Genomic DNA, 26059 nt, shown 5'->3' on the forward strand with positions numbered 1-26059 from the left:
TAGGATAGAGTATATCCAACTATTTTCACGTAAAAACTCTCATAAACTAAATCGCACCACAGGTTACCAAAATCACACAGACATTTGAAATGACAATTTTATGATCTTTATTTGAATAAACTAAACAATGCAGTTTATAATTCTCTGATCCTGTATTTCCTTTCTGCCTCATTGTCTTATTTTAAATTATCTCCAGTCTTTGAGAACGACGATTCATTCATATATATTGTTTTAATGTACCGAAGTACATATGATATTTCCATGCAGATATTCTGCGTCATCATACGATGAAAGAGTAATTCTCTCCGGCGCCGGGATTTGAACCCGGGTTTTCAGCTATACGTGCTGATGCTTTATCCGCTAAGCCACACCGGATACCACCCCGACGTCGGACAGAATTGTCTCTGATTAAGTTCCAACTCTTGGGTTCCCTCTAGTGGCCGCCCTCTGCACTACGTCATAGATGTCTATGAACATAGGACCGAAGTCCACACATGTGCTGAGGTGCACACGTTATGAGTGATTAGTTGGCCGGGATCCGACGGAATAAGCGCCGTTTTAAATCACGAAGTGATTTACGCATATCATATATATAAAGCATCAGCACGTAGAGCTGAAAACCCGGGTTCAAATCCCGGCGCCGGAGAGAATTTTTCTCCGTTCCATTACTCTTTCATCGTATGATGACGCAGAATATCTGCATGGAAATATCATATGTACTTCGGTACATTAAAATAATATATATGATATGCGTAAATCACTTCGTGATTTAAGACGGCGCTTATTCCGTCGGATCCCGGCCAACTAGTCACTCATAACGAGTGCACCTCAGCACATGTGTGGACTTCGGTCCTATGTTCATAGACATCTATGACGTAGTGCAGAGGGCGGCCACTAGAGGGAACCCAAGAGTTGGAACTTAATCAGAGACAATTCTGTCCGACGTCGGGGTGGTATCCGGTGTGGCTTAGTGGATAAAGCATCAGCACGTAGAGCTGAAAACCCGGGTTCAAATCCCGGCGCCGGAGAGAATTTTTCTCCGTTCCATTACTCTTTCATCGTTCATCGGACGATTCATTCGTTCTGAACGATGTAACTACAATTAAAAGCATAATGTACTATGAAGATTTTTTTACATGTTCCATATTCTAGCTGTGAAGCGATGTGCGAATACCAAGGAATGTAAATAAATACAATACAATACAAAACATCACATTCCATACACTGTTTTGGACAATCTTCGTTAACTGTAAACAAAAACCGCAAAGGTTAAGGCCTATTAAACTAATCCTACAGATATTGCTTTATAGTCTAATACAGCTGCTGCATTATTATGAACGACGGTGCCATATAAGAAACTGTGCGATGTTGGCAATGTGAGGGTGGTGCGAATTAGCATAATACGTCATTTCGCAAACTTATTTAAGCTACAAAACAAGCGGAGAAAACTTAAAAAGTTATCATTAGTAATAGTATCGTAACATTCATAACTATCAAGAGGTGTTTTATGCTAGTTTTTCATCTAACCTTTCTGCAGGTCTACTGTAAAATGTGATGAAAAATAGCATCAGAGAAATAGAATATAAATGCAATTAGGTGCGAGTTCGATAATTTTACCCTAGTATCAAAATCAATTGTAACAAAAGTGAAAAAAAAATTATCTTTAACAAGAAATGTCTTGGGATAATTGCACAAAAAGTAATGTCTGATTGCACACATACCATATTACAAAGTTCCTCAGAAATGGATAGAGATCTGTATAGCTTGGTAGAGGGAGTTCGCTTAAGTTTATGACAGATTTGACAAAAAAAATTGCACATAATGAACAATGGATTTACCCTAGTTTAGGCAGCCGAGTTGCTCAGTTAGTAGAGCAACTGACTACGGACTGGGTGTAAAAAGGCGGTAGGAGCGTGGTGCCAACCACACCACCTCATTCTAGCTCCGAGATCATGAAAGTATGGGGCTTTGCCTCCATATCCCACAAGCGCACAGTGTGCAATTTTCCCGATCTAGGTGGACAAAAATTAAATTTCGACTTGTTTAGTTATGCATAGGTGAATATGAATTCATGTTCTTTAACATTTGAAGAATGTTGTGAGTAATAGCTTTTACTGATTTATCAGCGGAAAACTGTATTTAGAAGGATATAGGCCTAAACTTTGAGTTCTTCCTAACATTTCTAGCTCCGATTCAGTCGTAGAGAGAGAGAGAGAGAGAGAGAGAGAGAGAGAGAGACTTACTATGTGGGTGAAAAAGAGCGAATTGTTACTGATTTATTGTGTTCTGAAACATGGAATTTGTTCACATAGGTACGTTCTTACTAATGTAACTACAGTTACAAGTTTATAAGGTATTTTCCTTCTTACAGTAGGGTTTAAACATTTGAAAAATTATGTTTTTAAAGTTCTCCAAATATAATGTGAGTTTTAGTCGTGTCCGGTTACAATTCTTTTACCATTTAATACAGCACCATTTAGAGTGTTGAATCTTTGTTATAAAGTTTGCGCGTTCTTGCGCATTTATCAGTAATTAATTTTTTTTTAGTGGTGAGGCGTACGATAACTGTTCCATGTTTGGCTTAACAGCAGAAAAGAATCATTGACTAAGGAAATTTTTAATCGCTGTGAGAGTGTTTTAGGCCTACAATATTATTCACATGATGTGGAATATCAGTTTAAGAATACATTGGACACATTTTTATCTAACCTTAACAAAAGCACTGTGAATCAGAACGCAAATCATTAGCGAGACAAAATTGATAACTTCCCTGCAGTCTAACGCATTGTTATGAAACTTTGTACATGACTTACAGGTGGCACATATAACTTGTGTACAAACTCTGATTATGAATAATTTCAAGGGAAAAATTGTTCCGGGGCCGGGTATCGATCCCGGGACCTCTGGTTGAACGTACCAGCGCTCTGCCAACTGAGCTACCCGGGAACTCCACCCGACACCGTCTCAACTTTTCCCTTTATATCCACATAACTCGCGTGGGCTGACGAAACGCCAGAGACCCACATCGAGTGCACACAATCTCTGTGTGACTTGGAATTCCCGGGTAGCTCAGTTGGCAGAGCGCTGGTACGTTCAACCAGAGGTCCCGGGATCGATAACCGGCCCCGGAACAATTTTTCCCTTGAAATTATTCAAATCTGCTTTACAGGGAGCCTTATCTGAAAAACTAGATTTGCAAACTCTGATTATATTTGTACAAGTAAAGCTACCCCTTTATAGTGAGTGCATTTAAACAGAATTAATAACTTCCGTCTTATCTGAAAGATTTTTATGAAACTTTATACAGGAGTTTCATTGTGGTGCATTTCGACAAAATTAACAACTTCTCTCCTATATAATATATTTTTATGCAACTTTCTACAACTACTGGGCCTACAGGTAGCATACAGACGTAATCAGAATTTGTACAACAATAAATATATGCTACCTGTAACTCCTGTACAAAGTTTCATAAAATCTTATGTAGGAGAGAAATTAATCTTGTGTAAATGCACCCCCTGTAAAGGGATACTTCCTCTTTCGGAACTGTAAATGTAGTTTATACACAAAATATATATCCTACCTGTAACTTCCGTACAATTTATCATAAAAATTTGTTAGGAGAGAAGTTACTATTTTTGTCTAAAACCACGCGGTATGAAGAGGTAGTTCCTCTTACACAATCGTAGTCAGAGTTTTTACACAAAGAATATATGCTATCTATAAAGTCTGTACAACGTTTCATAACAATCCGTTGGAATGCAGAGAAATTATGAATTTTGTCCAGCTAGATTTGGGTTATTGCACACTGTGAAGCGTCTTCATGCAGTGTAAAGGGATACCTTTAAATTTTACTCCAGTCTTGTAATTTTTGCCTGGAAGCTGACATTACATAACGAAACAGGATGTATAAACTCGTAAAGATGAAACAACAAAGTTGCAGATGACGTATCATGAATTTCATTGCGCATAAAATCGCGAAACCAATGCGATATCAGCAGATAAATATGCCGGACCGTTCCATTGTATTCGAGCAATTGCATCCATTGTGAAGCCACAAGGCTGCGAGGACAATTTATAACTCAGGCTGATGTCACGTTGAAGTAACGCTGTCCCACATTTGTCATCGCAAAGGGACACAAAATCGCTGTTTCAATTCGACACGGGTACACGTGCAGAACAACATGCAAATGTGACATGGCCTTCAGTCACGGCACTGACCAGTTTCCATGGAAATCGAAATTATTCCTGTTAAGAGAACATGTAGAAGTAGATGCTACACAACGCAGCAGAAAGGAGCATCTTTTTATTCATTTAAGAGCAGCTTGAAATGAAATAGTAATATACGTTACAAGAGCGGTATGTTGACGTTTTCATGTTCGAGGAAAAGATTGAAAAAGCGAAACGTAGTTGAGCTTTTTTAATTTCCGAGAACATGAAAACAAACATACCGCTCGTGTATCGTACAGTATTTTGTGCGAAGATCGTTTATTACATACCTGAAAGACGAATTTCTAATTAGTTGCAATGAAATCTCCATGTTGGTTTCTGTTTAATGACGGCAACTTCGGAAAACCGAAATATCTTTCTTCAGCATTGTTGCTATAAAATGTTTTCTGTGTTTACTATACTCCAGCAAGCCGTGATATACGTCTGTCTTTTTTTTCCCTCAGCCTATAAATGCGAACTTAAAACAAACGGTAAGGTTATGTAATGATTTATTTTTCATTTTAATATTTTAACAATATTATTTATATAACATATTGCAGTAATAACATCGGCATCTGGAATCTTGTTGATTTTTCACGGCTTCCTTAATGTTACTTGTATCAGGAATGCAATAAGTTTCGTGAAGTAGTAGACTTTACTTAATTTTTTGTAAATATTTAAAAACAATAATTAACATTGCAATTTAGGTGAAATTGCAGTGGTAAGTTTCCAATTTATAATTATTACTATGTTAAACGTCTCTAAAAATAATATGTTAAAAGCCTAAAGCAGTAAAATGAATGTCGCGTTTAAGCGGTAAGAAGAGGGAATTTGTTATGTGTGTTACGTTGGGAATACTGAATGTGGTATTTCACACTTACCGCATATTGGTTCTGTGCGGAAAACAAGCAAATACGCACGATCTGGCACAAAAGATATTTTGAGTGATAATAAGGTGTCCGCCGTTGTAGCAATGTACTGTAGATGGCGTGGACAATGCAAGTGATTTATTTTCCATTCAAGGAGTGTGTTGGTCCCTTCCCATGTGGTGCACTGTGTTGTCTCAATAGTGGCCCTGTGTCTTGCTGACCACACGATAAGGAAGGATTGCATTGTGTGTCTGTCGAGTGTTGGTCCATAGCTATATAATTACACCGCTTTGGATTGTAAGTCGGTAGGATAAAAGGTTAAATAGAAGAAAAAAGAAAGAAAGAATGAGAGAAAGAAAGAAAAACAAACAAAAGAAGGGAGGAAAAGAGAGAGTGGAAATGAACGAAAGAAGAGAAGAAAGGAAGAGGGGAAAGAGGAAAGGGAAGGAGAAAAGGAGGAAGGAAGAGAGAAAGGATGAAGGGAGGAAGGATGTAGGAAGAGAGGAAGGAAGGATGAAGGACAGGAGGGGAGGAGGGAAGGGAGAAAGGAAGGAAGAAAGGGAGAGAAAGATGAAGGAAGGGAGGAAGAGAAGGCGACATGGAGGGAGGAAGAATGAAGGGGAAGAGGGAAGGGAGAAAGAAAGGAAGCAAGCGAGAAAAGGATGAAAGAAGGGAGAAAGATAAGGCGATATGGAGGGTGGAAGAATGAAGAAAAGGGGAGAGGAGGAAAGGAAGAAAGAAACGAAGAATGGGAGAGAAGAATGGGAGAGAAGGATGATGGAAGGAAGAAAGAGAAGGAGGAAGGGAGGGCGACGTGGAGGGTGGAAGGATGAAAGGAAGAGTGGAAGAAAGGGAGAGAAGAATAAAGGAAGGGAAAGAGAGGGGATTAAAGGTGGAAGAATGAGGGAAGGAATGAAGAACAGAAGGAAGGAAAGTAGGAAGAGAGGAAGGATGGAGGAAGATGAGGAGGGAAGGGAGGAAGAAAGAGAGGAAGAAAGGCCGGTTCCAATAATCAAAGAAATATTCTCCAACCCAAGCAACACTTTATACAGAATCAATAACTAAATTACAATTTATTGACTAGTTCCGTCAAGTGAGTTTCCTCCCTACCCTAGGCTATAGGGGAAACTCGGCTAATTCCGCAGTACGGGTAATTCCGCAGTAGTGCATATATGATTTTACTGCGGCTTTACAATAAGGTGAACGTAAGTTTTGAGAGTCTGTCAACAGGAGGCATGTCCTCTGCAGTGCTATAGAAAAAAATCAAGGATATTGGTCGACACCTCTGTCGGCAATATAGTGAAACATTCAAAGTTGGCTGTTTTTCGTGTTTTGCTACACAGCTGTGAAGAAAGTGAGCATTGTTACATACAGATTGTGCCTTTTATGTTACTTTCATAATGTGTTTCATAATTATTTACTACTGCGGAATTAGCCAAGTCGTATTGCGGATTTATCTGCACTGTTTCGGAATTACCCGAGTTCTTTTTCAACTGTAATGTATGTATAACTAAATATATTTGCATTTTAATAGGTCTCTTTATCTCATTTGGTAATGAAAGGTTTCGTCCATGTCTACATACCTTGATAATATTTTTCAATAAACATTTTGATAAAAATGTGATAGATTTACTTCTTAATATTGCGGAATTAGCCGAGTCTCCCCTACTATGCACTGTACATTCAATAGTAGCTGTTAAGACTTTGCTGTGTACAAGATGATCATAGAACAACTTCTCCATAACATTTTCCTAAGTAGGTTCAAAATTAATACCAATAATTCTACAGAAAATTTTTTAAAATTACTATTCATATAATAAGCTAAAATTATTCTCAGACGGTATAAATACATCACTTCGCAATAGCAATTGCAATATCAGCTACCGAGTTCATCTTCAAATAAGAAGTTGTAACCATCAATACACAACACATGTTCATCGTACATATTAATTTTAACATGTTTATGTACAAGTAACTTTAACTCTATCGCTACCCATCTCATGGGATCTAGTATTCGGCGGACCGGGAGACAACTGTATACATGCAACTGCGCTGAGGTGGGAGTGAAACCGTATTAGTGTTAGTGGTGCGTAACACAACCTAACTGGTGAGAAACTGTGTACATGTTGCGGACAAACTGTATACCTGCTGAAGAAAAAGATACCTCATAACTGTTAGGGTGGCACTGATGGAAAGATACCTCATAAGTGAGCGCTGCTTCCAACAACAACTGGGGATAGAAAAGGTGTAACTGAATTCGTAATCGTTATAATAGTAGTAGTATCAATTATCAGTTGCAAGATACTCCAAGTGGGGGACAAAAATGGCAGAGGAGAGGAATCAATATATTGAAAATGTGTTCAATATTCTAGTGTGTGTAACAGAAAAAGGAGGAAAAATAAGAAAAGATCTGAAACAAGATATTCTGGAAAGCGTAAGTAGTCTAAGAAATATATTTGCTGAAGTAAACTCTATTATTCAGAGCAAAAATGATGAAAATAATAGATTGAAAGAGGAGGTTATGAAAATTAATAATGAACTCGCTACACAGCGCGAGAGCCAATCTGGGAGACAGGTGGCGACATCTCTGGGCGGCACGCACCAACCTACAGGAAGCGGAGCACGACAATCTGATAGCGGAGCACCAAAACGCTATTCCGAAGTACTGAAAGGAGACGTAGAAAAAATATTCAAGATAACACTAAAACCAAAAGATGGCAACAAATCTGCAGAAGAGATTAGAACAGAACTGAAGAAGAACATCAATCCTACTGAGATTAAAGTCGGAATCAAAACTCCGAAGACACTCAGAGACGGTAGAATTTTGATAGAAACCGGAAGCGAGGAAGAAATAAAATCACTCAGCTCGTCTATCAGTGCTAAGTGTGGCGATCAGGTAGAAATCATAAAGCACAAACTACGGAAACCAAGAATAATAATTTACAACGTTCCTGAAGAAATAGAACTGGAAAATGCTGTTGACACCATTAAAGCTCAAAATCCCGGTGTGAATGTAGACGAAGAAGATATTGAAGCAAAATTCAAGTACAAAACCAAAAAAGGAAAATACAACATGATACTAGAAGTAGGTCCACAGACTCGCAGAATCATTGTCCAAACAAAGCTGAAGATGGGGTGGGAAATCTGCAATGTAGCAGACTACTTATCTCCGATTCGATGATATAAGTGTAGTCGATTTGGCCACAAACATAATGAGTGTAAAAAGGAAACAACATGCCCTCTGTGCGCAAGCAACCACAGACTTAACGAATGCAAGAGTCACGCATCAGAATACAAGTGCATAAATTACTCAGTCTATAATAGCTACAGCAAGAAAGAAAAGATATGTGAGAACCACTCATCACTAAGCAGAGATTGTCCAAGCCTACAAGCAGTAATAATGAAATACAAAAAGAACATTGACTACTAACATGGAGGCAACAAGCTACCTGCAGAATAAGACAAATCACTATCACTGCAAAACTCAAAATGAGATCAAATGTTTTCAAATAAACCTCCAACATTCAAAAGCCGCAACTGCCAATCTGATGAAGCTAATCGAAATAGAGGAGCCAGACATCATTTTCATTCAGGAATCATACTTATATCACAATAAAACTGTTGGAATAGACAAAAAGTACAGGACATTTAACTCAGGCAAAGGGAGAGATAGGACAGCCATAATTATCACAAACAATAGACTAGACGCCATACTTATTAGACAATTATTGTCGAATGAAGACACAGTAATACTAGAAATAATACATGGACGACGTAAACTGTATGCAGCCAGTATATACTTTGACATAGACCATCCTATAGAAAGGAACATAATGAAAATAGATGAACTATTAGAATTCGTTAAAGCAGAAAGGGTCTTAATAGCAATGGACGCCAACGCACGATCTACAACATGGCATGACGTGACATCGAACAGAAAAGGCAGGGAATTAGAAGAATATATTGGAAGTAAACAGCTCTACATAGTGAATGAGGAGAGTGAAAGATTTACCTTCCAGAGCAGCAGAGGGTCCAGCAACATAGACTTAACTGTCACCAACAACAAGCTTGTAGCTGCTGTGAGCGATTGGGAGATAAGCCCTGAAGAAAGTTGTTCAGACCACAATATTCTTAAGTATAATATACGATTTCATAATGTCCTGTATAACGTGAGCAACTATCAAGGGTTACGATTTATAGTAAAAGAAGAAAAATGGCATACCTTTGATCGAAATCTAATTGAAATTGCATCGAAAACATTTAATATTCTGGGAAATAGAGAAGAAATGGATGAATACCTGACTAAACAAGCTTCAGAAACAACTAAACTGGAAACCTTTGTTGAAAAATTCTTCAATTTAATTCAATCAGCTTGCAAGAAATTTTTCAAAACTACAAATACAGCAAACATCAAGACAAATAGGAAATCAGTTCCGTGGTGGACTCAAACACTCACAATAAACAGGAAAAGGGTGAACGCTCTAAGAAGATTATATCAAAGAACTAAGAACAACGAGGAACTACGGGAAACCAGGAAACGTACATATTTCGAAGAGAAGAGAAAATATCAGCTTGAAATTAGAAAAGAAAAAATCAGCTCTTGGAAAGAATTCTGTAATGTAAAAGCATCAATTAATCCATGGTCACAAATATATAAATTGGCAACTGGAAAACTCCGAACCAATAGCACTATGACTACAATGCAAAAATCTGACGGCACAGAAACAACAAATATAATTGACACAATGAATCAAATTCTCGATCACTTAATCACAAAGGATAAAGAGGAAGATGACAACGAACAACACCAAAACATTAGAAAGGAGATAGACGAACCAATTAATACTAACGATGATAGAGAATTTACGGCAGATGAAATAAGAAAAACGATTGAAAGCTTCAACAGCAAGAAAGCACCAGGCCTAGATGGAATTACTAGAGAAATACTTCTATGTACGTTCAAAATCTTCTCTGATACTCTAACGACAATATATAATGAATGCTTAAGCAGAGGATGCTTTCCCAAAATATGGAAAACAGCAAATCTAATTCTAATAACGAAACCCGGGAAGGAAACCGACATGCATCCATCCAAGTATCGACCCATAAGCTTACTAAATTTTGGAGGAAAAGCTTTAGAAAAATTCCTCATTAATAGAATAAATTACCATCTGCACACAAATGACATACTGAAACAAAATCAATATGGGTTTATACCACAGAAGAATACGATAGATGCAACAATGGAAGCAAAAAACTTTATAGAACCGGAATTAGAAAAAAGGAACGTAGTAATAATGGCAAGTCTTGACGTTGAGAAAGCTTTCGACGCAGCTTGGTGGCCAAGCATCCTAAAGAATTTGAAAGATACAGAATGTCCAAGAAATTTGTATCATCTCAGTAAAGGATATTTCAGTCAAAGGTATGCAGTACTGTCAAACAACAACATCAGAGTCGAAAGAAATGTCACAAAAGGATGCACCCAAGGATCAATCTGCGGGCCTGGTTTTTGGAATCTGCTATATAATTCACTACTCAGCCTAAAGTTCACAACACATTCAAAAGCAATAGCCTTTGCCGACGACCTATTAATATTGACCAAAGGAGAATCTATTGCAGAAGCTGAAAACTATATGAATATAGAAATGAACAAAATAACAAATTGGGCTAAAAACAATAAACTAAGGTTCAATGAATGTAAATCTAAGGTAATGCTGCTGTCCAGAAGGAAACGAAGAGAAAGAAAGGATATACAGATTTATTTTAATTACAAACCTCTAGAGCAAGTCAACGCCATAAAATATCTGGGAATAATATTTGATAATAAACTAACCTTTAGAGATCATATCAATTATGTAGCAGAAAAGTGTACAAAATTAATATTCACGCTCTCAAAAACAGCCAAACTAACATGGGGTTTAAAGCACGAAGATCTAAAAACTATTTACAAAGGAGGAATATTGCCACTAATTTTATATGGAGCCCCAGTGTGGAAAAGAATAATGGACAATAAATTCTATAAAACTAAGATTATTAGAATACAAAGGCTCATGAATATAAAAATAGCAAAGGCATACCGAACTGTATCCAATGATGCATTGTGCGCGATAACGGGAATAATCCCAATAAACATCCAAATAGAGGAGACAGCAGAGTATTACCGAGTTGTCAAAAGAAGCAGAAACCAACATGATCACGAGAACAGGAATCAGATTGACCATGATATGGAGTTAAAACATTGGCAGCATCCAGCTGACCACGTAAAAATCAGAGAAGGAAAAGAGGACAACGAATATAATATAATTAAAATCTTCACAGATGGGAGCAAAGGTGAACTCGGTGTTGGAGCAGGAGTAGCTATATTCAAAGAAGGCAACCTGGAAGAAGCGCTAAAATACAGGCTGAATGGCAAATGTTCCAACAATCAGGCTGAACAACTAGCCATATTAAAAGCTATTCAACATGTACAGACTCTGGAAAGTCAACAGCAAAAAATTTAAATATTTACAGACAGCAGGATAACATTAGACTCCCTTAGAAATCAAGCAAATCATAAGCATCTTATAGAAGAAATCAGAAGAGAATTAAAGGAAGCGGCGAGGAAGAAGTGGAAAATAGAATTCAACTGGATTAAGGCCCACGCTGGACACGAGGGGAATGAATTAGCAGATCAACTTGCGAAGGAGGCAGCACGCTCCGAGGATATTCCAGAGAGCTACAGCAAGACACCAAAAAGTGCAGTGAAAGGTAATCTCAGTTTAGTGAAGTGGCAAAACGAATGGGACAACACAGCAAAAGGACAAATCACAAAATCTTTCTTCCCAAATATAAACGATCGGTTAAAATTGAAACTTAACATAACCCAAACTTCACAACTATAATAACAGGACACGGAAATATAAAATCTTATCTACATAAATATAAAATTATAGATAGTCCATTATGTCCATGCAACAATGACGAACAAACGATAGATCATTTGTTATACAATTGTAAATTACTTGAGAGAGAAAGAGACATTCTGAAAGCGGCAGTTCTAAAGTCTGAAAACTGGCCAGTGAATAAAGACAAACTAGTGCACAAATACCAAAAGAACTTGATCAAATTTACTAACAATATACAGTTTGACAAATTACAATGAAAGAAAAGTACAAAATTCATCCATCTATATTGCCTATAAAGAAACTTTTAGAACAATATTAAGTAATTATATGAACATAGTTTAAGTTAAACCAATGCATGTAGTATTACTCCACAGTAATGGAGCATGCAGACTGTAAAAAAAAAAAATAACTTTAACAGTGCAAAACATTAAACAGCTCTTAAAGCAGTAGAAATGGTTGCTTAACGTAATCATTTAAGACGCGGTGACATGCTAGCATGTTAAGAAACGCATTGCAAAACGCTGATAATGTAGTTGTATCAACCCAAACTGCTAGGAACAGATTGCATGGAAGATACCTTAATGTCCGTCACCCATTGAGGTGTCCAGCTATTCGACTAGGAAATCGAGAAGTTTGTTTTTTGTGTTGTCAGCAACATGGTGATTGGGCAGATGATCCCTGGAGCCAAGTTCTCTTTACCAGTGAATCACGTTCTGGTCTACATCCAGATTGCAGAAGAATACGTATATGGAGACGACCAGGTTCAGCAGAAAGACTAAATATTTACAGGAAGTTCACAATTTTGTAATTGTTTATTCTGCGACACTTCATTAACTGCTAAGGTTATCTAACTTCTGAATGAGATGAAGGTGATAATACCAGAGAAATGAGTCTAGGGTCCAGCGCCGAAAGTTACCTAGCATTTGCTCTTATTGGGTTTAGGAAAAACTCCGAAAAACTTCAACCTGGTAACTTGTCCCAACCAGGATTTGAACCTGGATCCGCTAACCGTTACTCTACAGCGGTGAACTTCACAAATTCTAAGGAAGTTTTATCATACCTGGGGAGGAGTAATGACAAATGACACACAGCAAAACAATTAAGTAAGTGAAAGGGTGAATAAGTGAATGCGAGAATACATGAATAAGTGAATAAGAAAGTAAATAAATAAATAAAAGAGGGAAGAAAGAGAGAAGGAAAGAATGAAAGAATAAGGAAATAAATAAATAAATAAATAAATAAATAAATAAATAAATAAATAAATAAATAAATAAATAAATAAATAAATAAATAAATAAATAAATAAATAAATAAATAAGTAAAGAAGGAAGGAAGGAAAGATACAATAAAAAGAAAGAAATAGGGAAAAAGAACAAAGGAAGAAAGGAGGAATAGAAGAAAGAAAGAAAGGAAGGAAGGAAGGAAAGAAGGAAGGAAGAAAGATTAAATAAATAAAAAATAAACTCTAAATAAAAACATGTTGTTACTTATCGATAGACATGCTTTGAGCTCAAAATAAAGATTTTAGGAAAAAATATGACATGTCATAGAAATTCGCCCTCTAATGACTAATTGCTCAATGTCAACAATACGCTGTATGAAAGTATTCTAGCCATATTTTCATAGTACCTATGAGATATCTGGATTTGCACTATAGAGACTTAACAGGAGCTGTCTGTATTGTTTTGAATAGGCCTATTCCTGCTACATTGTCACAGTCTGTTTCTCCCTTTATAATAAATTGAAGATGCAAACTGTAGTACATAATAATTATTCATTGTTCTAAGAGGAGTAATTCACAATCGAAATCACTCCACGTGGAGTTCAATACCTGTTATAAAGATAAGAAAAACCTCTTATAAGTTGGGCCTAGATTTTTATTGGCTAAATCGCAGCATGTTGGCATCCGTTTCAAAGAATAAGCGCAACAATCAGGTCATAAGGATGTTCACACGAACCGCACCATTCTGAGGCCACACGAGCGGACGGAAGGATTTGAGGTGGACAGTCGCTAATCACCGTGTAGTACTAGTGTACTTCGAAATGCAATTATTGATAAGAAAAGTAAAGATGAAGACATTGAGTATATCCAATAGTCAACAGTTCTTTATTACAAGGAACTTTTTATGTGCTGTTTTTCTAGTTGGGTAAGGAGGAATCAGTTTATTTTAATTAACTTCAAAATGACATTTCTCAGCTACGATGAATTGTATCATACTCTGAAAAATGCCTTCAGAAAGAATATAAGATTAATGTAAGACTGGCTATACCTCCCATAGAATGCTTTCTATAACATTTGTGGCAAATTAATGCGAATATTTGTATGATTTAATTGTCTGAATGAAACTGTAATAAGTAATAAGTGCATTTAATTTCGTATTCAATTTGGACAAAATATATTACTGTACGTATATTACCGGTACTTTAGCAGAAGGTAAAGAGAGACGGATTGGAAGGAATTATCAATAATAAATAAATGGAGTTTACTGGGATGAAATATGTTAAGGTTACCGTTTGTTTTATTTTCAAAAACTGAAATGTTATCAGTGTTATCACTTTTTATTAAAAAGCATATAGAGAAATTAATGAAGTAAAAAGTAAATGTCGTAAATTAAACTAATTTATGTAATATTGTATAGGCTTATGTGAGAAATATTTGACAAGGACTACTTATTAACACGTTTTCTTTCTGCGTCGGAATGTTCCATGAAAGTGAGAAACAGTACACAATAAATTTCATACCATGCTGAACATTTTTGTTTCTATCCTTGTACTCTTGATTTTGAATGTCCTAAATATATGGCCTTTTCTAATTCTCGATCACAAACACCTCAACGTCAACTTTCTCTACATCCATATCACTCAACATCCATATCCCCATTGAATACAATCACAATGCGCAATGTACTACTGCAAGTTAAAATATTGTAACAGCCAGTACTACAATACACGTGTGATATGTGGACTGTGGCTTACGCAGACGTTACAGAGGGTTTTTCTCGGGGTACTCCCGTTTCCCTCTATCATTCCACCAACACTCTCCACCTTCCCCTCATCTATCATCTGCAATAGTAAAAAATAGATGGGGTTAAGTTATGAGGGTAGTAGGGCTTACGGATTTTCGATGCTGATATAGGAAGGGTTTGGGGCTCATCAGCCGGTATGCCTGGCTCTATCAAGGGCTCAGATAGGATGCCTATCTGTCAGCCGACGATGACAAAAAGGGCTTGGGGCTCCGGACCCTGAGACTTACCAGGCTACTCGTCCGTGAAACGGGACCTTGCTCTATTAGGGGCTGATGCAGGATGGCTCATTTGTCAGCATCAGATTCACGAATGTCACTCAGGTCACCTGTCAGATTTGGACAATCGTCGCATATAGGCTTACAGACACACAAAGGGCCAAAGCATACCTAAGGTATCGAGTCCAGCTCTCGTAAAAGCCAAGATATGTCGTCTGGACACTCGCCGCCAAACTGCCGCGTCCGCTCGTGTGATTGATACAATATAATTGAATAGCCCATAGCAAACTTGCGGCCACCGTGCGGCGTCCGTTCCGCTATGGGCGATGCGCCTTGCTTGCGAAGACGTTCCGCTGCCGCAGACTGTCCGTCCTGTGTGAACTGCTACATTTAAATTAGTGTGTCATAGAAAATGGTGCGGCTGCCGTTCCTCAGACATTCCGTTCGTGTGAACCGGGCCTTACATCACCGGTTGGGTATAATGGAAATGTGGCTATAGCCTAATATCTCAAAACACCGTAACCGTCGTTTGTCATTGTCTTGGAAGTTAACGAGCGCTAACAAAAATCACATTATCGCATCATGTCTCAACTCTCATACTATAACTACGAGTAATATGGTTTTTGAACACCAGGTATGTAAAGTGCATTTCTAAGTTTTAGTACCTAGGAACATCATCTCCATCACCATATCATAGACCAGCCTCCTATGACGCAACCTGGGCAACTAGGCCTACTTTGTCGGTAAATTGGCTTGCTCAACTGGCTTCTTAAGTGCAAGACTTTGTGCCACTTGGTACTGCGTGTATTCTTCGTAAAGAGTTTTGGAAGAAAATCACACTTTCAGAATCTGTTCCTGTACAAGTTGGACATACGAGTATCTTAAAGTGGATTTTGTTATACATGTGGAAAATTATGCTTGTCAACTGTAAAGTATAATAATAATAATAATAATAATAATAATAATAATAATAATAATAATGATAATAATGATAATGATAACAATAATAATGATAATGATAACAATAATAATAATAATAATAATAATAATAATAATAATGATGATGATGATGATAATGATAACAATAAAATGATTTTCTTCTTCTTCTTCTTCTTCTTCTTCTTATTATTATTATTATTATTATTAGTATTAGTATTAGTATTATTATTATTATAATTATAATTATTATTATTATTATTATTATTATTATTATTATTATTATTATTATTATTATTATTATTATTATTTTCTGTGTTGCTGTTATTTATGTTTCCTGTGTGTTTTATACTGGTTGAGTGGAAGAGATTGTGTGAGCTAAGCAGTGCCAGTAAAAATAAGTAAATAAAATAAATAATACTAGTAATATTTTTGTTTTATAAAAATATTAGACTACAGAACTTCCTTTTTACTTCTGCGTTGTAATAAGAACATGGTTAATGATAATTCAGATTTTAATTTAATGTTTCATATAGGTCTATTTTTAATCTGGAAATTGTTTGATACAGCTTTGCAGGCGATGGACTGGGTCCTCCTTGGCATTTCTGGAAGAGGCGCAGATACATAGTTGCCCTACTCGCCTTTTTCGGATTCTTCAGTGTGTATGCCCTCCGTGTCAATCTCAGCGTTGCAATTGTGGCCATGACGTCATACAGAAACGAAACGCTTGAGAATGGGACTGTCGTTACAGTAAGTTGATGCTGATTTCAGTATTTTCGTTAATTTGTTATTCTCTTATCTTATTCCAACTTTTCATTTTCTCGGATTCAATCTTTTTATTCTCATTCACCTCATCCTCACTTTAATTATTATTATTATTATTATTATTATTATTATTATTATTATTATTATTATTATTATTATTATTATTTTACCTTTCATAACCCTATTAATCATCGTTCTCTTCCTAATCATTCCCACCCTCCAGTTCCTCTCCTAATCTTTCTTACTCTCCATTTCCTTGTCTCTTTCGTTCTCCAGATCTTCCTCATAAATGTCTCATTGTTCATCAATTTCTTATTTTTTTAATCCTTCATGTCTTCCTCATATGTCTCACTGATCTTCAATTTACTTATTTTTTTAATTGTTCTTCTCTTCCTGATATGTCTCACTGTCAATCACTTCTTAATCTTTTTAATTTTCCATATCTTCCTCATATGTCTCACTGTTCATCAATTTCTTATTTTTTTCATTTTTCTTCCCTTCCTGATATGTCTCAGTGTCCATAACTTCTTAATCTTTTTAATTTTCCATATATTCCTCATATGTCTCACTGTTCATCAATTTCTTATTTTTTTCATTTTTCTTCCCTTCTTGATATGTCTCACTGCCCATCACTTCTTAATCTTTTTAATTTTCCATTACTTCCTCATATGTCTCACTGTTCATTAATGTCTTATTTTTTTTAATTCTTCTTATCTTCCTTATATGTCTCGCTGTCCATCACTTCTTAATCTTTTTAATTTTCCATATCTTCCTCATATGTCTCACTGTTCATTAATTTCTTATTTTTTTAATTCTTCTTATCTTCCTTATATGTCTCGCTGTCCATCATTTCTTAATCTTTTTAATTTTCCATTTCTTCCTCATATGTCTCATTGTCCATCAATTTCTTATTTTTTTAAATTCTTCTTCTGTTTCTGATATGTCTCAATATCCATCACTTCTTAATCTCTTTAATTTTCCATATCTTCCTCATCTGTCTCACTGTCCTTCAATTACTTATTTTTTAATTCTTCTTCCCTTCCTGATATGTCTCACTGTCCATCACTTCTTAATCTTTTTAATTTTCCATAAATTCCTCATATGTCTCCCTGTTCATCAATTTTTTTTTAATTCTTCTTCTCTTCCTGATATGTCTCACTGACCATCACTTCTTATTTTTTTTTTAATTTTCCATATCTTCCTCATATGTTTCACTGTTAATTAATTTATTATTTTTTTTAATTCTTCTTATCTTCCTGATATGTCTCACTGTCCAACACTTCTTAATCTTTTTTAATTTTTCATATCTTCCACATATGTCTCACTGTCCATCGCTTCTTAATTTTTTTAATTTTTCCATATCTTCCTCATATGTCTCACTGTTCATTAATGTCTTATTTTTTTAATTCTTCTTATCTTCCTTATATGTCTCGCTGTCCATCACTTCTTAATCTTTTTAATTTTCCATATCTTCCTCATATGTCTCACTGTTCATCAATTACTTATTTTTTTAACTCTTCATGTCTTCCTCGTATGTCTTACTCTCCATAATTTCTTCATATTTTTAATTATTCATATCCTTCTCATATGTCTCAGTCTCCATCACTTTATGTTTTTAATTCTTCTTATCTTCCTAATTTGTCTCACTATCCATCAGTTCCTTATTTTTTTAATTTTCTATGTCTTTCTCCAATGTCTCACTCTCCGTCTCTTCATTGTCTTTTTCATTCTTCATGTTTTCTTCATGTCTCTCATACTCATTACTTCCATATCATTTTCATCTACATATCTTTCTCACATGCCTTACTCTTCATCACTTCTTCTTTTCATTCTCCAAATCTTCCTCAAATCTCAGTCTCCATCACTTCCTCCTCTTTTTCATTCTTCATATCTCTCACTCTGCATCACTTCCTCCTCTTTTTTATTCTCCATACCTACCTCATATGTTTGTCTCCATCGCTTTCTCGTCTTTTTCATTTTCTGCACATGTCTCATAAGTCTCTTCGTCTATTTTATTCCCCATATCGTTCTCATAAGTCTCACTCTTCATCACTTTCTCCTCTATTTGATTCTCCATATCTTCCTCATATTTCTTACTCTCCATCACTTCCTTATCTTTTAAATTTTACACAATTTTCTTTCTTTATCCTACTACATCTTCCCTTTCACATCGATCTCATTATCCAACTCCTCTTCCACATTTTCATATTCTTCTTTTCCTCATCTCTATCGTTCTCCATAAACTCCTTATCTTCCTCATTCTCCATCTCCTCCTTATATTTCTCATTCCACATCTCCCCTATCTTACTATTTTACATCCTATCTTTTTATCTTCTTCATTTTCCATGTTCTGCTCCTTAAGTTCCTCATTCTACATTTTATTCATCGTGTTCCTCATTCTCTATCTCGTGTTCTATATTTTTCTCGTAATGTTCTTCATTTTGCATATCTTCCTCCTCATCTTGCTCACTCTGCATTTTTTCCTTGTCTTCCTATTTCTCCATCTGCTTTCGTTCTTCTTTCACATTCACATTCGGTCCTTCATCGTCTTTTTTGTCCCCACTCTTTTTCCTCCTCTTATTCAACATCTTACCTTCTCATCTGTCTTCTAATCCTCCTTTACCTCTTCTCCTTTTATTTTTTCCATTTCTTATTTCCTTCTTTCTCGTTTCTTTTCCTCTCTTCGCGTTTTATCCAATTCTTTATATTGTTCCTTGTAGTCTTCTTCTTTTCTCTTCTCCTGTATCCTTTCTTTCTTCCTCAAAAGCTTGCTTTTAACAGTCGTAGACAGAAAAGCAATGCTAGAGCAAGTCTTCTCTGAACATTTTGGTTTTATTCCATCATCGCTACAAATTTCCCATGCTGTCTCATAACGTCTCTACTGTACAAGTGCTATGATTTTCGGCAGGTCAGGGACTTCGACTGGGACTCCAAGACCCACGGACTGGTACTGAGTTCCTTCTTCTACGGTTACATCGTCACTCAGATCCTAGGAGGATGGCTGGGTGGTCGGATGGGAGGCAACAAGGTGTTCGGCATAGGGGTGGCCGTGACGGCCGTGTTCACGCTGCTCACGCCGCCCCTTGTCAGGTTTAGTGTGTACGCTCTCGTAGCCGTCAGGATCATCGAAGGTCTTTTCGAGGTGAGACAACAATATTCATTTAGACAAGAATTAGTGCTTACCTGTTAAAAAAAGATTATTAAGTCGCCATTTGGGGCCCTCCGACGTAGTATACAGGGTGTTTAAAAAATACGGGGCATAATTTCAGGTATGTATTTCCCACATGTAGACAATCAAAATAGTTCATTATAACATGTGTCCGGAAATGCTTCATTTCCGAGTTATGGCCTTCACAACATTGAAATTCACCTGAACGTTTTTCTTTCCACAGGTCGTTGCCGTCAAAGGAGACATTAAGAGGGCACTCTGACAGTTCATTCCGAGGCGAAGGTTACATTCGGTGTTGTGTAGGCGTTAGACTGTGCGACATGTATTCAAATCAAGAGCTGGCAGAGATACACTTCATGTACGGTAAGGCGGACGACAATGCTGCGCTGGCTCGTCGTTTGTACCAGGAGAGGTACCCACAGCGACAATGTCCAGATCGGAAGACATTTGTACGTCTCCATTACCGTCTGTGCGAGTATGGAAAATTTAACTCTCCTGGTTTGGGAAGGGGATGATCAAGATCTACAACTCCAGAAGTACAGAAGTACACCTGATCTGAACCCTCTCAATTTCTACTTATGGGGCCATTTAAAATCATTGGTTTATTCGTCTCCGGTGCCTGATTTGGAATCCCTTCGGAATCGAATTGTGGCATGTTCTGAGGACATACGCAATACTCCTGGAGTTTGGGATCGTGTTCGCAGGTCAATGAGACATCGATGTGAAGTCTGTATTAAAGCAGGAGATGGACATTTTGAACATCTTCTGTAAAGACAACGACCTGCGGAAAGAAAAACGTTCCGGTGAATTTCAATGTTGTGAAGGCCATAACTCAGAAATGAAGCATTTCCGGACATATGTTGTAATGAACTATTTTGATTGTCTACATGTGGGAAATACATACCTGAAATTATGCCCCGTATTTTTTAAACATTCTGTATAGAGATGAGAAAAGGAACTCATACTCCGAGGCCGTGGGCATGGTTTCGAATCCCACTTGGCTGATTACATGATTGGGTTTCTTCTAAGGTTTTCTGTAACTTTAAAACGAATGTCAGGTAATTTCATGACAAATCCAACTTATAACGTTACCACAATTTTGACCGATGCTAAATAACAGCTAAATTGATAAAGCGTTGTTGAATGACACATTGAAAATGCCGCCAACTCACAGTAACGAATATGGCAGATACGAAGGTGAAGAGCGTGTAGCATTAATTCAACAATTGAAGGAAAATGAGCTAGAAGTTGTTTAAGATCACAATGCTAGTGAATCGGCTGTGCGACTCAGTTATAAAATTTCACTTGCAATAGTACGATATATATATTTTTTCCTCGCTGTTATTTATACTCGCTTTAACATCTTTGGTCATATCGCGAGTTAATCTTTGGTTGAAATCCGAAGGCCTGTGTACTATTGTTGAGACTGGTTCTATTGTTGTGAACTAGATGGCGACTGTATATGTATGACTGATTTGTTATGGATATGATTTCGGTAATGAATGAGGCCGGTGATTTTCAGGGATGTTGTGGCCCGAATTTCCTGGCATTTGCCTTACGGTTGAGGAAAAACCCTGAAAAACCTCAACCAGGAAATTCAACCCGGGCCCTCTGTGTAAGAGACCAGCATGCTGACCCCTACACCACAGAGGTGGTCTGTACGATATTATAAACAATTTAAAGAATGAAAATTTGAAGAATGTTTAATTACAACTGAAGAACTTTTCTCAAGTGTAGGAGTTTGAATCTACCAGTTTGTCTCCTTCCACCGTGATGCATCCCATCCGAGGTCTAGCCGAGGACGTTCAGGTGCAACTAATAATTATTCGTCTGCAAATCAAGATTTCAGGCATAACTCCCTGTAAAGTTGATTTGAATAATTTCGAGGGAAAAATTTTTCAGGTATTCGATATAATTGTGTTGGTGGTTTTTCCAACTGGGCTACTTCTATAACACCATTTTGATTTTTTTCCACATGAATTGTGTTCCGGCTCAGGTATTTTTCAGGTTAAAATTTTTCCCTCGAAATTATTCAAATCAACTTTACAGGGAGTTATACCTGAAATCTTTATTTGCATAAGACACGTCACTGTTCGTTAACAGAAAACCACAATTTAAGTCACACGGAGTTAGTGTGCACTCGAAGTTGGTTGCTTGACGGTTGTCAGCCCGCTTTGAGGTCTGTGGATATAGAGGGAAAAATTGGATCGGTGTCGGTTAGAGTTCCCGGGTAGCTCAGTGGTAGAGCGTTGGTACGTTAAACCAAAGGTCCCGGGTTCGATACCCGGCTCCGGAACAATTTTTCCCTCGAAATTATTCAATTATTCGTCTGTTTGTCATTTGTTGTTTTCTTGGCAGTAGATGAAAATACTTATGTAAGCGATAATCCCCAACTGGTGATTTTTGTAAGAAGCGTTATTGAAAACCTTCAGATTAAGGAGAGCTCTTATATATTATTCTCATAAAGAATACTTCTACTGGTTCCGATATTTTCGTGTAGAGGCTGTAGAAATTATTTTGCACTTCCTTGGAATAAACTTATATCCTTGGCAACCAATGATGCTCCTTCCATAGTTGGAAGTAAAACGGGTGTAATAAGGAATCTAAGGGAGGAAGTGAAAAGCGTTAATGTATCCCATGAAGTTATTTCTATTCACTGCATTATACACCAACACAATTCATGTGGAAAAAAATCAAAATGGTGTTATAGAAGTAGCCCAGTTTGAAAAACCACCAACACAATTATATCGAAAATTCTCGCTCATTGTCAATTTAAGTCTTTCTTGATGAATGCAATAGCGAGTATGGCAATCTGTCATATTATAGTAAAGTACGGTGACTAAGTCGTGGCAAATTATTGAATAGGTTCTTTGAACTGAGGGAGGAAACATCATCGTTCACGGAGAAAGAAGAAAAGTCTATATCATAAGTGAAAAATGAAAAAATGGATTTGTGAACTTGCCTTCTTAATGGAATTATCTGAATGCTTTAAATTGTTTTCTACAAGGTAACAACAAGATTATTACACAGTTATAGGACAGAGTGAAGGCGTTTAATATGAAACCACCTCTAATTATGGAACGTTAGCTTAACTAAAAGGCTAAGTTACAGCACATTTTTCAAAATTAACAACGATATAGGCATACTAGTTTCTTAAGACTTTGGATTTCGAAGAATATATTCACACATCATGACGATCTGCGCCAGGAATTTGATTCGAGATTTAAAGACTAGGAAAATTTTCAATTTGATTTTCGATTATAATTTGTAATTAGAACTTATTGATTTACTTTACGATAGTGAATTGAAGGACAAATATCAAGACAAAAGAAGTTATCTGACTTTTATATGAACTTTCCATGTCTTAGATTTCCCCGATAGTACAGACATCCATTTTCGGATTCACATATCTGTGCGAACAGTAATTTTTTTCCTATGATGAAGATAAACAAGCCATGTCATGGAAGCCAAGTATCGGATCACAACTTAAAATGTGCTTTCACATTATGCACTATACAAACAATAGTTCCAAACGTTGAGAAAATGCTGAGGGAAAAAGAGAATTAAACAACTCCCGAAAAATCAGTGCTAATGCCAGTGTTGAGTGGACTGAATGGAGTTAAATTTCTACATTACTATTCCTAGGGTTTTTATGTGTTTTGTTCAACATTTTCCTTAACAGAAGCAGTTTAACATTTACAGTAATTGTCATACATTACCCGAATAATTAACAGGAAATGTGTATTACATTTCTGAAAGTAATTATAAATTTATTAACTTCTAACTTTGTTGAAAATAGGCTACAATGTTTTTTTTTCAAATTGCTTAAGATAGTTTATTTAGTTATTTCTATTCAGCCCATATCTTTTTTTCATCAGAAAACAATCATAAACCTATGCAGTAAATTCATATTGTGGTCCCGCCGCTGAACGTCTTACCTGCCCTGTTAGGACTTTCCGCGGGCGAGCGGGCAAAGCTTGATGACACAGTGCTCTGAGTTGAGGACCACTGTTATACAGTATTACAGTGAAGGGGATGTCCGCTAAGAAAACGCCTATATGCCCAATGGTATTTTCTAAACTCCGAATGCTTTATGGAAACAATCATTTGTGCTCTCATAACATGGCGTCGCACGAACCTGCGCGAAAGGTTTCAAATTTGTACACGACACGAGCGCCAATTGTGTGTCTAAATTCTAAATATATAATTACAACGTCTTTGAACGAAATAGAGAAAGGCGAACGCCCTGAAGACTTTAAGGAGACAGTGTTGTTTTTAATACCGAAGAAAAATAATGCCAAGAAACATGACGAGTTCAGAACTGTCAGCCTAATATCACACTCGGCGAAGATTTTCCTGCGAATACTGAATCGACGTTTATATTCTAAGATGGAAGAATAGTTTGGCTTCGGGAAGGGAAAAGATACGAGAGATGCAATTGAACTGTTACGAACAATCGGCATAAAGAAATGTAACTTATGCAGTATTTATGGACCTAGAAAGGGCGTTTCACAGAGTAGCTTGGAAAAAACTGATGGGGATCCTAAAGAAATTGGTGTGGATTGGAAAGAGAGAAGGCTAATCAATAATCTTCATATGAAGTGAGTCAAAATAGGATAAAAAAAGTCTGAAGAAAGTGAAATAGGGAAACGAGTGCTTCAAGGATGCCTTTTATTACCTACCTTGTTCTATAACTACTTGGAGGATTTGCATTCAGAACATAGAAGGACGATTTCTGATGATATGTGTTATTTGCTGAAGAGGAGATGATACTAAGGGACATACTACTGGAGCTAAATGACAGCTATAAGCAGTATGGGATTAAGGTAAATGCAAATACGACGAAGACCATGGTCATAGGAAGAAAAATAAAGACGATAAATTTGCGAACTCTAAATGAAGCAGTAGAGCAAGTGGGCAGTTTAAAAAACTTGAGGTCTACTATAAGCAGTAACATGAGCTGTTGACAAGAATATATTATTTTAATGTACCGAAGTACATATGATATTTCCATGCAGATATTCTGCGTCATCATACGATGAAAGAGTAATGGAACGGAGAAAAATTCTCTCCGGCGCCGGAATTTGAACCCGGGTTTTCAGCTCTACGTGCTGATGCTTTATCCACTAAGCCACACCGGATACAACTCCGACGCCGGTTAGAATCGTCTCAGATTAAGCTCCAACTCTTGGGTTCCCTCTAGTGGCCGCCCTCTGCACTACGTCATAGATGTCTATGAACGCAGGACCGAAGTCCACACATGTGCTGAGGTGCACTCGATATGAGTGACTAGTTGGCCGGGATCCGACGGAATAAGCGCCGTCTTAAATCACGAAGTGATTTACGTATATCATATATATTATTTTAATGTACCGAAGTACATATGATATTTCCATGCAGATATTCTGCGTCATCATACGATGACGATAGTTTATAAATTACATTTACACGAAAACTGTCCATGTTATTGAAATACTCCAGAGGGATAAATGATTTTTTGTTAGATTTTCTATCGTTATGAATAAAAATAACGAACTTACTCGCAATAGTTACCGAATAAGAGCATGTTAAACATTTGGAATTGTTCTTTCTGAGAAAACTATGAACTTCCCACCAATGTGGTATTACACTTTTTGTTACATACTTACAACATGATCTATTTGCTCTGAAAATCTGCACCACTTCCACCCTATATATATATATATATATATATATATATATATATATATATATATATATATAACTTTAGCCAAAACCCGAGATCTCCTCCTAATGTAAATATGTGGTCTACAAGACACAAACATGTATCAATATATAGAAATGTTGCAATCCGCCCACACTTAAAGAAATAACTGTGATATTATAACGCTTGAGTGCCGCTATATTTTAATAGAGGTATTAGAATTTGTCGACGAAATGAACAATTTCACTGCATTAATATAAACATTCTAAATCCTAATTTGTGTCCAGTGACATATACAATTTT

General features: G+C 36.6%; 1 protein-coding gene across 4 annotated transcripts in view; it reads left to right on the plus strand.

The window, feature by feature from the left end:
* The window catches only part of LOC138694438 (sialin-like), a 246340-nt gene that overhangs the window by 173008 nt on the left and 47273 nt on the right, over positions 1–26059 (plus strand). For all 4 annotated transcript variants that reach the window (XM_069818147.1, XM_069818146.1, XM_069818145.1 and 1 more), the window contains 2 exons: positions 16709–16889; positions 19813–20046. In XM_069818147.1, the coding sequence (XP_069674248.1) occupies positions 16709–16889; positions 19813–20046 (415 nt within the window). The remainder of the gene's footprint in view (positions 1–16708; positions 16890–19812; positions 20047–26059) is intronic.

Source organism: Periplaneta americana, chromosome 2 (assembly GCF_040183065.1).
Source record: "Periplaneta americana isolate PAMFEO1 chromosome 2, P.americana_PAMFEO1_priV1, whole genome shotgun sequence".
Taxonomy (NCBI): Eukaryota; Metazoa; Arthropoda; class Insecta; order Blattodea; family Blattidae; genus Periplaneta; species Periplaneta americana.